At 51.4% G+C, this 14,006-nt stretch overlaps 1 protein-coding gene and 1 non-coding gene across 3 annotated transcripts in view; both read right to left on the bottom strand.

The window, feature by feature from the left end:
- The window catches only part of TBC1D15 (TBC1 domain family member 15), a 72,292-nt gene that overhangs the window by 37,059 nt on the left and 21,227 nt on the right, over nt 1–14,006 (bottom strand). Inside the window, exons 5-8 of one of the 2 annotated variants that reach the window (XM_029079442.1) lie at nt 10,566–10,776; nt 2,357–2,459; nt 1,859–1,909; nt 1,399–1,596 (exon numbers count right to left, since the gene is read on the bottom strand). In XM_029079442.1, the coding sequence (XP_028935275.1) occupies nt 1,399–1,596; nt 1,859–1,909; nt 2,357–2,459; nt 10,566–10,776 (563 nt within the window). The remainder of the gene's footprint in view (nt 1–1,398; nt 1,597–1,858; nt 1,910–2,356; nt 2,460–10,565; nt 10,777–14,006) is intronic. The other variant, XM_029079443.1, reaches the window with a different exon arrangement.
- On the bottom strand, nt 6,666–6,761 carry MIR1381 (microRNA mir-1381). The gene has a single exon (NR_034815.1). It is a non-coding gene; the product is annotated as a microRNA mir-1381 (primary transcript).

Raw genomic sequence — 14,006 nt, 5'->3', positions numbered from 1 at the left:
TTTCATTACCCTATTTATTTTGTTAACGAGATGTACATCACCTTGATTCTATTTATTGCTATTGTTTCAATGAGATGCTCAGCCCCTTGATTCTATTTATTGCTACTGTTTTCGTCTGTCTCCCCCGATTAGACTGTAAGCCCGTCAATGGGCGGGGACTATATCTGTTGCCGATCTGTACATTCCAAGCACTTGGTACAGTGCTCTGCACATAGCGTTCATTAAATACTATTGAATGAATAAATTAATCTCCCCCAGAAAGTCCCACTTCCAGTTGCGATCGTTCTGGCCGTGCATCCACGGAGTTTTCTTGGCAAGAACACGGAAGCGGTTCCCCGTCGCCTCCTTCCACGCGGTAAACTCGAGTCTCCGCCCTCCACTCTCGGCACGGGGGAGTCTGGACTTCCACTCGCTAGCCACTGCCCGAGCTGGGAATGGCAGCGACAGGCCTCTGCTTGATCCACGCCCTATTAAAACAACGTTCAAAAACCTAACTCCGCTTCACGCTAACCGATGCTCACGTTCCGTACGTAACGACTTACAAGACATCATCCGATTAAACGTATGTAGATCTGCAAGCCAAGAACTGCCGTTAAAAATAAGAAAATCTCTCTAAGGAAGTAAGGTGCCGTAATTCAGGAAGCCAACCTCGAAAGGTGGTCCCGAGGGCCAAGCTCGGGTTACAGTGGCCCCCAACTTGGATTTATCCCTGAATTGAAAAGGCAGGTGATGGTTAGGAGATCGCAAGGCGTCAGAGTTAGTTGCGGGACCAGTAGGGCGGTCGTACCGCCAGTTACACCTATTTAGAACAAACCTGGCCAGGATACACGAAAAACAAAACAAAAAATGGTTACGAGATTAAAAAAGGTCCGGTCCCTTAGCCCCCTTGACTACTCGGCCTCTCTCAGCCGCAGCCCGTCTTTGCGTTCCCATAACCCAGGCTCACGGTGAGGATTTGCTCTCCGAACGCCCGTCGCTCGGTGCCTGGTGAAATGATCCTGCCTCTGTTTCCATCAAAGGCTCTGGTATTTATGGGGTGTTTACTGTGGGCAGAGCACGGTATTAAGAGCGTGGGAGAGTACAATAAAGGGAAGCCCCAGGAAAACCACCTGGTGACCGCTCTAGCCTATAATGGGAGCCAAAGTTCTGACAGAGGTAAAGCCATCGTGCGAAGCGGGGATGAGGAGGTAACGACAACCGGAACAGAATGGAAGGGAAACAGCAAGTGGAGAAACTCATCACAAGTACAGGGTTAAAAGTTGAGATACTGGGGTCAGAGAAATGAGGCGCCTGGTTTGCTACAATGAAAACCCTTAAAATATCCTCGTGAGAGGTCACTTTAAGCCCATTTCTCGAGTCACCTGAAGACCGGTCGTGTAAACGCATCTGTCCACTCACCCTTGTGATGACTTCAAATCCCGGTTCTTCCTGCTGATTTATCTTTAGGCCCGGAATGCCATCGCTCAGGAAATCTGCCATTTCTGACGGCGGCCGGTGATGAGCCGAAGGGTCACTGCCCCTCCAGCTGTCGAAAATGTAGTTTGTGACTCTGGAAAATCCTACCAGAGTGGCTGTGTAGGGATCCTTCTTTATTTTCTGAATAAGAGGAGGAAGAAAACATGTAAAAATAGCAGCGCCGCATGGTAAGAGGAAACCTCCCCTCTTCTGAAGAGCAAAAAGAGAAGTTGGAGAAATCAGAACTAAAAGAAGAAGGATTTTCTAAGATTCTTTGGGAAAGGCTCCACAGCTTTCTGGGAAGAAGAGAATCGCCGTTTTCCACTGATTCGACGGCAAAAGACGGATAACACGGGTAGGCTTCATCCGGCCCACAAACATCAGAGAGACGGTGAGTGCTTACTTGCCAGTGGTGCCAGGCCCAAACCAGCTTTCTTCTGTCTAGCAGTCCTGCCTTCACAGAAAAAATATTTCTTGAAAGCAAGAAACGCCTTGCATGAAAACCGGGTCGCGGAACTACGTCTGTGATCGACGGAACGGACCCCCGTAAAATCACTCGACTGATCGTCGGGCAAAGGGAAACAGAGCTGGAGCCGCTTTGGGAACCGACAGGCAGAATGCCCACCTCGTTTCTAAGTGAACACACGGGCTGGAGAACAATAAGTTCTCCCTGCAAACTGCGATCGGATTCTTACATATCGAGGGGCATCACAATAGATTTTGGATGTGGAAATCTGGCCAAAAGACAAGCGGCTCATCATCAGCTCGCACTCTGTCACAAAGAGGTACAGATACGGATCCTGTCCAGGAAATAACGTAGCCCATATTCCTATATTTTTTCCCCCCCGGTGAGAAGCGCGTGAAGAAGAAAGGCTCGACCCCGGGAAAATGAGACACGTACTTGTATTAAGCCATACGCCGGTTCATCGAGGAGATTTTCAAAAGACTGTGAAAGACTTTTATTATGGAAATTCACAAGAAGAATTCTTTTGTCCTGGGAAGATCTGTAAGAAAAACAGCAGGGTATTTTTTTAATCTGTAGGAAAACTGGAATCTTGCCATAATCTTTCTGGGAAGCTGCACGCCGCTATTTACATAAGTAAAACCGTCGAGGTCCGTCTTCGACTGGCCGGACCCCATTAACACAACCGAGGCTTTCCAAATATTCAATAGATGATTACGACGAGCTTCACCGGCTGCGTGAGACATTAAGCGCTGGGTAATGAGGGGCTAAGGTAAATTTTTATGCTCTTTTATGGCACCGGTACTTATGTTTTTATAGACCGGGATGTTCTTCGGAGTCACATTAAGGAAGCTGATGGTCCATTGTGCATTTAGAAACATAAAATCACACCACATGCCAAAAGAGATGGAATCAAAGAGCATTCAACAGTAAGAATCCTCTAAAAGGTGAAATCTTGACGAGACCGGTCACGACGGCACTCAAGGTAGAGGCCTGAACCCATGAGTCCTGAGAGCCACGGGTCTGGTGGCCCGCAGCAGAGCTCCCCGATACGAGGGATTTCCCGACAGCCTGCCGCATCGGGAATTCCTTGCGGGCAGAGGACAGACCGCAGGCCAGGGAGCCGGAGGACCTGGTTCTAATCCCAGCCCGGCCGGGTGCCGGCTGTGTGACCTTGGATAAGTCACTTCACTTCTGTGGACCTCCGTTTCTTCATCTGGGGATTCAATACTCGTGACCCCTCCTACTTGGGAGCTGATCCAACTTGACCCACTCCTATCTACCCCGGGACCTAGAATACCGCCAGACGCAGAGTAAGCGCTACTAATAATAATAATAAAACCCAGGCTTTCCTCTGACATGTCGAAAATCCAGCCTGACAATGACCTGAGTACGGACTGGGGGATGCAAAGGGCCCAAAGCTACCAAGATCAGTTTCCACCGACTAGGCGCTTAGAGATTACAGCTTATCCTTCTTTAAATACCAGGGCAGTAAAAACCAACCGGGGACGATTCGAAACGCCGTTCGATCAATATTGAGCCCTTATTGTGTGCAGAGCACGGTACTGAGCGCTTGGGAGAGTACAAGCCAACAGACCGTACTGCCCACAGTGAGCTTTCGGTCTAGGGGGGAGAGAGATATTAATATAAACAGATAAATTACTAAGTACATCAGCCCTGAGCGAGGGGGGAGGAAAGGGAGCCATTCAGAGCGACGCAGAAGGGAGTGGGAAAGGAGGGAACTAGGGCTTGGCCGGGAAAGGCCCCCGGGAGAAGATGCGCCCGGACGGGGGACGGAGTAAACCGTCTGTCGGATGGGAAGAGGGAGGGCGTTCCAGGTCAGAGGCGGGACGCGGGTGGGAGGTCGGGGCGAGAGAGACGAGATGGAGGTTCGGTGAGTCGGTCGGCGTAAGAGGGGCAAAGTGTGCGGGGGGCGTTGGAACAGGAGAGCAGCGAGGTAAGGTTGGGGGCGGGGGGGGGCGGTGATTGAGGGCTCTCGAGTCGCCGATAAGGAGTTCGGGTTTGCTGCGGAGGCGGGTGGGCGGCCAACCGGAGGTTCTCGAGGAGTGGGGGCACACGGTCTCGCACTAGGACCGAACCAGGAGGAGCCGGGCCGTGAAATCGATCCCCGCTCAACGACTGAAGAAGTCGGCGGTCGTGTAATATGCACCGTATGAGGGGGACACCACTTGAGAGCTTGTTCCGGAATGCAACTGCACCGTGGCCTACTGAAAAGAGGATGGGCCAGGGAGGGATCGGCGTTCTAATCCCAGATCCACCATTTTTTTTTTTTTTACGGTATCTTCTACGGAGCGCTCACTCTGTGCAAGGCACTCTTCGCAGCGCGGGGTCATCAACTTGGAGGCAGTCCGTGTCCCACGAGGGGCTCGCGGTCGGATCTCCCCATTTCCCCGATGAAGTAACCGAGGCCCAGACGGGTTAAGGGACTGACCCAAGTCGCCCGGCGGACAAGCGGAGGGGCCGGGATTAGAACCCAGATCCTTCTGACTCCCAGGCCCGGGGTCGAAGCAGCGTGGCTCAGTGGTAAGAGCCCGGGCTTGGGAGTCAGAGGTCATGGGTTCGAATCCCGGCTCCGCCACTTGTCACTTGTGTGACTGTGGGCAAGTCACTTAACTTCTCTGGGCCTCAGTTACCTCATCTGGAAAATGGGGATGAAGACCGTGAGTCTCACGTGGGACAATCTGATGACCCTGTATCTACCCCAGCGCTTAGAATAGTGCTCTGCACTTTGTAAGTACTTAACAAATACCAACATTATTATTATTATTAGGCAGTGCTGCGTCCCACTTGCCTGTCGTGTGATCTTGGGCAAGGCACTCAACTTCGCTGGGCCTCGGGTTTCTCAACTGCAAAATTGGGTTTCAAAATCTGTCCTCCCTCCTCCTGAGACCGTGAGGCCCGTGTGGGACAAGGGCTACGTCGGACCTGATTAGCTTGTATCGAACCCAGCGCTTAGAAAAGTGTTTTATTCAAAGTAAGTGCTTGAACACCATGGTTAGGGGGGGAAGGGGAGAGAATAGGAGACAATAACAAGGCTGTCAGTGATGTTTTCACAGGGTTGATGACGTGCTACCGAACCCAGATTCCGCTGAAAACCGAAAACTGGTAGGGTGTTGTCTTAAATTTGGTTTGCAGGTGTTCTGCTCACTTTCCTTCGCTGGTCGCTGTCAAAACATAGGATTTAATAATATTTGAAACAACGAAAAACATAAAAATCTGAAGACTGATTTAAAAAAAAAAAACACAAACCAACTCTGATATTTGTTCTACTCATTTCCCTTCGCTGGTCGCTGTCAAAACACAGGATTTAAGAATATTTTAAACAACTAAATACATAAAAATCTGAAGACTGATTAAAAAAATACTCTGATATTTGTTCTCCTCATTTTCCTTCACTGGTCGCTGTCAAAACACAGGATTTAAGAATATTTTAAACAACTAAAAACATAAAAATCTGAAGACCGATTAAAAAATTACTCTATTGGTTCTACTCATTTTCCTTCGCCGGTCGCTGTCAAAACACAGGATTTAAGAATATTTTAAACAACTAAATGCATAAAAATCTGAGGACTAAAAAAAAAGCTATTTGTTCTACTCATTTTCCTCTGCCGGTCACTGTCAAAACACAGGATTTAAGAATATTTTAAACAACTAAATGCATAAAAATCTGAGGACTAAAAAAAAGCTGATATTTGTTCTACTCATTTTCCTTCGCTGGTCGCTGCAAAAGCACAGGATTTAAGAATACTTTAAACAACTTAAAACATAAAAATCTGAAGACTGATCTAAAAAAATACTCTATTTGTTCTCCTCATTTTCCTTCGCTGGTCGCTGTCAAAACACAGGATTTAAGAATATTTTCAACAACTAAAAACATAATTTGAAGACTGATTAAAAAACAGACGAAAAAACCTCTGACATTTGAAAACCGTTCCCAAAACAAGCTCGTACCTTAGCCCCATTTTAAAAAACTGGCCGATAATTATTTGACTTGGCTATGTGCATAATTTCTTAACTCAGTCTCTGGAAATACAAACTGGTTTAGCATTTAGCTAAACCAGTCTGAGCCGTGAGTCCCTTATCCATGTCCCTATAGGTAACTAATCCAACCTTACTAGACTAAATCAGGGTTTTAATAGATATTTATCACTCACAGCGGATTTGCCAGTTAAATCCCGAAGCTTCAAACTATTACTAGATGCAAATCGCCCGGCAAACTAGTCCAGAAAACAAAAGAGCTGGACTAATCCAGGACCTCGGCCCAGCCTTTCCTCCTTCACCTCCCACCCCGGCCCATCAATGAGGTTTGAGACGCTCCTCTTTGGTCCTCGACACAAAAAAATCACATTTTCTTCACGGCTACCTAGAGTTCTCACTTGGCTACAAATGCCAGAGATAACAACTTTAATAAGAGCTATCTCTCCGCCATCCTAACTTGCCAGGATGCAAGAGTGACGCTGGCGGATATGAAACCCAAACTACGATCTCCGTCTGAGGCAAGCGGAAACCAGCCTCGTATTTCTCAAGGGACGGCGGCTGAGTTCCTCCGGGGGGCTAAAAATAGTAACGGGATAAGAAGCCCGGCTCGCGGCTATTAGAAAATGTCGGCGAAATTTCCATTTTAATACTCCGCTTCTCGGACGGTTGGGGGAGAACCTGCAAATGCGACGCCCGGGAAATCGAAGCCGGCCGCCTTCACGGTGGGAAAAATCCAAGAAATCTTTCTTATTCCAGCCCGAGCTGCGAACCTCGCAACCTCCCGTACCGGTGAGTCAGAGGGGACGGCTCCGGAGAGGGGGCGAGGGAGGCAACCCACTGGAAATGGTGCGTGCCCGCACCGAGAGGCCGCGGTGGCTCTGAGCAGCGGGAAGGTGCCGGTCGGTGGCCCAGCCTCCTATGGAACGGGCCTCGTGTCGGTGACCCGCGGGTTCCACCGTCAGGGACGCTCGTCTGGGAAAGGTGGAGGTGGCCCGCCCGCCCCCAGGAGCCGAGATGACAACTCTACTCCTAATCTCCGGGCTTGAAGAGTTGGGCCCCGGCCCAGCCACGAGACCCGAGCGGCTCCCTGCATCCTCGCTGGGCTGCTGGGCGAGTCGGAGCATTCGTTCCATAGGATTTCATTCAATAGCAGTTAATGAGCGCTCACTACGTGCAGAGCACTGTACTAAGAGCTCGGAGCGGCTCCCGCCACCCACCCCGACCCGGCCCTAGAGGTTATCGGGCCTGCCGGAGGACGGCGAAAGGCCCCGAGGACCGTCCGCGCCTACGCCAACTCCCTTCTCTGCCTAACCCACCACGGCCGCCAGTGGCGCGGCATGGGGGAAAAGGTGGAACACGGGGTCAGATCGAGACACGGGCTCCGGGGCGGCGGTGCGCGGAACCGCGACAGTCAATTGCTAGAGCACGTTGGGAAAGGATAGGGCGGGATCCGCATACAGAGCACACGTGTAGCCCAGAAGAGGGTAGCTGGCCCCCGCTGAGCAACGTTCGGGGGCCCGAATGGGCGGAAACCGTCCTCCGGTCCCGCTGTCCGGGGACGGGGTAAGCGGGGGGTGTCGGCGGAAGAGGCGGAGGCCCCCCACGATGGTTACGGTAGAGCAGGCCCGTTCGGCTGATAGGTCCCCACGCTTGAACGCTACAGAGAACTGAACTAGGCACCGGGGAGGTAGACGACGACGACGAAGTCCGCGGTCTGAGGCAAAATAACAGATGAGCCTCCGTCCTGAAAACGCCTTCAAGACCTAGAACCGGGGCGAAGGATCTCGATTCAATGGAAGAGACGTAGTCTCGCGTGCCCTTTTCCTTCTCCTTTTCTTCCCCCCTCCCTCCCCGCTTTCTCTCTCAAATCTTCTCCTACATTTATCTCCCTCCTCCCGCTCCCCCGAGCCCGGCTCAGAATGAAAAGCGGATAGGTCCGAGGCCTCAAACGAAAGGCGACGCGGAAGTCACCCGAAATGCCGCGTGGGTGAACGGGACGGGGGGCGGTTCGCTCTTTCCCAGGCAGGAGCCAGGCCTGACGGACGGGTTTATACGTCAACCCAGAGGGACTCTCCAGAAGCTCGGAATGGTCAGGGAGGAACAGAATCACAGCGCGGTCGATCTGGCCCGTTTGGAGAACGGGCCGTTGACCGGCTAGTAGAACACCCTCAGTGCCGAAGCTGTGGCGGACGATTAAGAGTCCGCTGACTTCACTGACAGACCCAGTCCCGATAGGAGTTTCCTTAGAAGCGCCTAAAGAACAGATCGAACGCTGAAATCCAAGGTAAGAGGGACTCCTAACTGAGGGCGAGCCCCGACCGGTTGCTAATAATAATATTGGTATTTGTTAAGCGCTTACTATGTGCGGAGCCCTGTTCTAAGCGCTGGGGGAGATACAGGGTAATCGGGTCGTCCCACGTGAGGCTCACAGTCTTCACCCCCATTTTACAGATGAGGTAACTGAGGCACAGAGAAGTTAAGTGACTCGCCCACAGACACACAGCTGACAAGTGGCAGAGCCGGGAGTCGAACCCATGACCTCTGACTCCGAAGCCCAGGCTCTTTCCACTGAGCCTCGCTGCTGATAATCCACCTTTAGGGAAAGCACAACAGTAGGTTAGACACCGTCCCCGTCCCTCGGGGGGCCTGCAGTCTAAGTGGGAGGGAGAACAGGGATTTATTATCCACGCAATGGTTATTTAGATAAAATTAGTAGCAATAATAACTTGGTCTCCCTAGCCTTCAATGGACAGGGGGTGGGATGGGTTAAGGGGAAGGAGATAAGGGAGGAGATACGGTCGAGAGGGAAAAAAATAAACAAAGAAATCTATTTTTAAGGGGAAAGGTTCAGACGGAATTACCCGTTCTCTCCACACGCACTCCGCTATGCGTTTTGCTCAAATCTCGCTTGAGGAATGTTGCTCCGCCGCCAGAAGGAGCCTGTCTGGACCTAGCCCGCTGCGGTTTTGGAAGACACGGCTTGTGACCGCGCATGCAACACCGGGAACAGAGCCCGCCTGCCTTAACGCGGAGCTCGGCGAGAATGCAAGCCACACATTACGGGAGAAAGGGGTGTTCTTCCCCTTGACTCTATTTACTGCCATCGTTCTCGTCTGTCCGTCTCCCCCGATTAGACCGTAAGCCCATCAAACGGCAGGGACTGTCTCTATCTGTTGCCGACTTGTTCATTCCGAGCGTTTAGTACAGTGCTCTGCACATAGTAATCGCTCAATAAATACTATTGAATGAATAAATGAATGACCGCATACCCACCTGACTGCAGTCGCTTCCCGAAGACCTCCACTTCACCACCGAAACAACGGCGGACACACAGACGCTAGCAACTAACCCCTAAAACTCGTATCAAGGTCCGGCAGGCCCGGAGTACGAATCTGTCCACTCTGCCGTTTTCCCGGCCCTGCAATTTATTTTAGCGCCACAAAATTGGAAACCCCAAGGGACGGAGATCGCGTCTTCTAGCTCCGCCACTCTCTCCCGACTGCTTCGTACAACGCTTTGCGCAGAGTAACATCGGTGAGCACTTTTCCGGGAAACCAACGGGAGCGACACAAAGTTCGCTGTTTCCCATTAACCTAGTCTAAGAGTAATTCTTCAACACGTACAATCGGTTGCCTAAATAGGGGAACAAAACGGGTCGCTGCCTGAAGACGTTCGTGCGCAGCGCTACATCGTAACGCGGCTATCCGCGGCCATGTTGAACCTCCCTTCGTTCAACTCTGTTTACTGAGCGCTTACTATGCGCAAGACACTGTACTAAGCGCTTGGGAGACCACACTCTAACATTCCCCGCCCACCGCGAGCCCGTGCCCACGTTCCTCCACCGCTTTCCATCCAAACCGCCCACTAAACCACGGAGCGACAGCAGGGGCGGCTAAGTGGCGCCTCATTTAATAATAATAGTGGGATCTGACGTGGCTTGCGAATTCTGGAATTGACTCAATCCTCTGATTTTACGATTAAAGAGCCTAACTGCTGGCATTCGGTTTGGCTGGGAATTTCGGGAAGCAAAAACTGGAAAATAAAAACACCTGAAGAACGCTCGCAACTTATCGCACCTCGGTCCGCCGCTCACCGCGTCCCACGCCCGGGTGGGAACGTCGATCGATCGGTGGTATTTACTAAGTGCTTGCCGTGTAATGAACACTGAATTTAGCACTTGGGAGAGGACAACGGGAATACGGTTAGAAGGGACGAAGGAGGGAAAGTGGTCAGAGGCCCAAGCCACCATCTCTCTAATTAACCGACGCAGCCTGGGCTCGGGAGTCAGAAGGTCACGGGTCCTAATCCCCGCTCCGCCGCCTGTCTGCCGTGCGACCTTGGGCAAGCCGCCTCACTTCTCCGTGCCTCGGTTACCTCATCTGTAAACCGGAGAGTCGTTCACATCGACTACCATTTATAAAGACCCCGCTACTCTTTTCTTCGACTTCAAAACGAAAATTAAAAAGTGAATCTCGACACGGCGACGGCGATCAACAAGTGACTTTTTTTTTTTCAAAACAAAGAGAGCCACTCACAAGCGTGCTGAGACCGCCCGGATACCGAGCGAACGTACCCAGTGGTTTAGCTGGCGATTACCGCCACGGCCCGCGTTTCGATCAACAGGGAAATTAAATGATGGGCTACTTACTCGCACACCACCACGTATTTTTTAAGCGCCTCGATCAGGAGTTTGCTGTCTCCGTGATGAAAGTGAAGGGCGGGAAGCATGACGTCGTCCTTCAGGCAAAACACCACGTAGGACCACCCCATGCCCTCTTTGTTTTGCTTGATCGACTTCAGGTCTGTCAAACTGAAGAGGAATGACCATTTGCTTTTCCCATTCGTGTGGCTCGAAGCATCTTCAAAAATAAAAAAAAGTTTAGGAATAAGATTTGTTTACCTTTTTCAAACCTGTGGCTTGTCTACTTGAGGAGACCGATACCTAATAGGAGTCTCCCTGCATTCAGCGTGGCTTCGACCTATTGTTCCATATGCATCTTTGTGGAATCGGTTCGCCGAATTTTCTTCTTACAACTCAGTCCCAGAGCCCAAACCTCTTCTATTCTGACCACCGGCTAAAAGGTAGCATCTTTTCCTCCACCGCCACTAAATACCCCACAAGTAAAAACAGGTAGAATAACTACGATGCTGATGAAGTTCACATGTCAACACAGACACGCTAGTCCCTCTGAATTTACTATTCAAAACAACTTTCTACAAACACGAGGGGAAAAAAAATCAATGTTACTTTTAATAACATTTAAAATACTCCCCCCGCAGATCACCTTATTTAAAACCTGCAGACAAAAAACTGGGTCATTTACAATATTTAGCTTTCCCATTTAAATAGGTACATATTGCATTTCAGCCATGCACTCAATGGTATTTATTGAGCGCTTACTGTGTGCAGAGCACTATACTGAGCGCTTGGGAGACTACAATACAATAATAAACAGATCGATTCCCCACCCGCCTTTTGTCCGTTAACGCAAATAACCGTCTTACTTTCAGAAACGATCTGAACTTTACACGCTAACTCATCCGCTATATAAGCCGTCGTTCCGTTTCTCCAAAAATGGGTTCCGGGTTAGATGATTTGTTTAGAATTGAAAACAAAATGCAACCATCTCCTTTGTACACGGCGTGGTCTAATAGATAGAGCACGGGCCTGGGGAGTCAAAGGACCTGGGGGGGGAGGGGGGGGTTGTTTGTTTTAATGGTATTTGTTAAGTACTTACTCCGTGTCAAACATTCTAAGTCCCGGCAGAAGTACAAGTTAATAAACGGTCCCTGTCCCGCGAGGGGCTCACGGTCTAAGTGGAAGGGAGAACAGCTGAGGAAACGGAGGCCCGGCAAGCTCACCCAGAAAGCAATTGGCAGAGTCGGGATTAGAACCCAGATCCTCCTCTCTGCCAGGCCCGTGACCAGGCCATGCTGCCTGGAATAGATTCCTGCATTTCGTTGGACTCCCGGCTCCGCCACCTGCCTGCCGGGCGACCCGGAGCGAGTCGCTTAGCTTCCCCCGGGGTCTACACTTCACTCTCCCACCCGGATCACTACCCTTCCACAACGTTCTGGACGCGGCTCGCCACCCTGCCGAAAAAAAGAACTCCGCGGGTCGGTCATCCACCTCGCCGCCGGCCTCAAAGGGGCCGAGCACCTCGCCCCCTCCAACCTCCCCTCGCGACAACCCAGCCCGCGAGCTTCGCTCCTCTAACGCTCGCCTTCTCACTGCGCCTCCGTCTCGTCGATCTCTCGGCCCGCCCCTCGCCGTCGCCCTCCCTCCTCAGATTCCACGGACGATTAACTCTCCTCCCCTCATCCCGCGAGGCCTTATTGGACGCACGCCTCCAGGAGGCCTTCCCTGATTGAGCCCGCCTTTCCTCTACTCCCACTCCCTTCTGCTAGGTGTAAATTTACCTATATGTCATTTATCTATATTAATGCCTGTCTCCCCCTCTCCAGACTCTAAGCTCACTGTGGGCACGGAATGTGCCCGTTTATTGTTCTATTAATAATTAAGGGATTTGTTAAGCGCTTCCTATGTGCACTAAGCGCCGGGGCGAATCCTTCCAAACACTTATTACGGTGTTCCGCACGGAGGAAGCGCTCAATAAATATGACTGAATGCTCTGGGCTTCCATCAATTCACCTATAAGGTGAGAAACAAGACCGGGAGCCCGACCCGATTATCGTGCACCTACCCCGGTGCTTGGCAGATAGCGAGTGCTTCATAAAAACATAACGAAAAACAATATCTTTCATTCAGGAGTTTCACGCTCTTGATCCACCCTCAACCTTTCACCCTTAACGAGCGCGCGTGCCCGTGACTGCGGCCAACAGAAATTCTTAGGCCCAGGTAGCCTTCGATTCTAAGGCGGCCGCTGCTGCCGAGATCCCGGCCACGCTCCAGAGACTTCTGCACGACAAACAATCCACGCGCTCTACGCGCACGGCGCCTCACAGCACCGGGAAGCTTTCCGCTGGCTGCGCTTTTCAGAACAATCATTCTAACCGTGCTATGTGTTAGGATAAGCCGGTCAGAAACAAACCACAGTGCTTTCTCAACCACCTCACGGCTGCCTTTATTCCAGAAATCTCTCCTGGAGGGACTCTATTCCCTCTCCTCATCCGTCACATGCCAAGGCGCAGCCGTCCACGTGATTTTTTTTTAAAAAAACGCGTGTCCCGTCCTTCCCGCCTGCACACGCTCGGCACTCCAACCAGCGGCCGCTTGGTCATCCCGCTTTCTGGTATCTGTTTTTTCCCACGCTTCACCCGGCTGAGTTTTATCCAGGCGAGCTGACCACAATCCAGGTGGTCGCTGCAGGGGATGCCTTCCAGATGGGGCTGAGGAAACTGCCTGAGAAATCAGATGAAAGGCCCACGCGTAAGGCTTCGAGAAGATTGGAGTCTCTGCCTTCTGTATCTCCCAAGCCCTTATCCCAGTGTCCCGCGCACGGGAGCCTCTCAAACTCTATTGATCGATATTACCAAGGTGCACAGGAAGGCGCACGGCCCGGCGGACAGAACACGGGGCCCGGGAGTCAGACGGACGCGGGTTCTGATCTCTGTCGCTCGTCGGCCGGGTGACCTTGGGCGAGTCACTTCACCGGGTCTCAGTTACCTCGTCTGTAAAACCGGATTTCAAACGACTGAGACGGTGAGCCCCACGTGGGCCAAGGACTGCATCCCACTCGATGTGCTCGCACGTCCCCAGTGCTTCAAAAGGGGGAGAGGGTGAACTGACTGAGTTATTTAAAGCCCCTGGTAAGGAATTTCCATTTGACGTGGAAGTGGAGGTTCTGGAGGAGTGGGGAGATATAGACGGGGCATTTTTTTTTTTTTAGAAAAATAACCCGGGCAGCCGAGTGGAGTACGGACTGGAGTCGAAGAAGAGGAGGCGGGGAGGTCGGCCGGAAGGTGATACGCTAGTCAAGGCAGGAGATAAGTCCTCGGATGGAGAGGAAAGGGCAGATTTTAGCTGTGGTGTGAAGGTAGAACCGCTCGGAGTGGGTGACAGAATGAATATGGGTGGTGAATGAGAGAGAGGAGTCACGCTTCATGCAAGGATTCCAGGCTTGGGAGA

Source organism: Ornithorhynchus anatinus, chromosome 14, assembly GCF_004115215.2.
Source record: "Ornithorhynchus anatinus isolate Pmale09 chromosome 14, mOrnAna1.pri.v4, whole genome shotgun sequence".
Taxonomy (NCBI): Eukaryota; Metazoa; Chordata; class Mammalia; order Monotremata; family Ornithorhynchidae; genus Ornithorhynchus; species Ornithorhynchus anatinus.
This window is presented reverse-complemented; position numbering and strand designations above follow the sequence as displayed.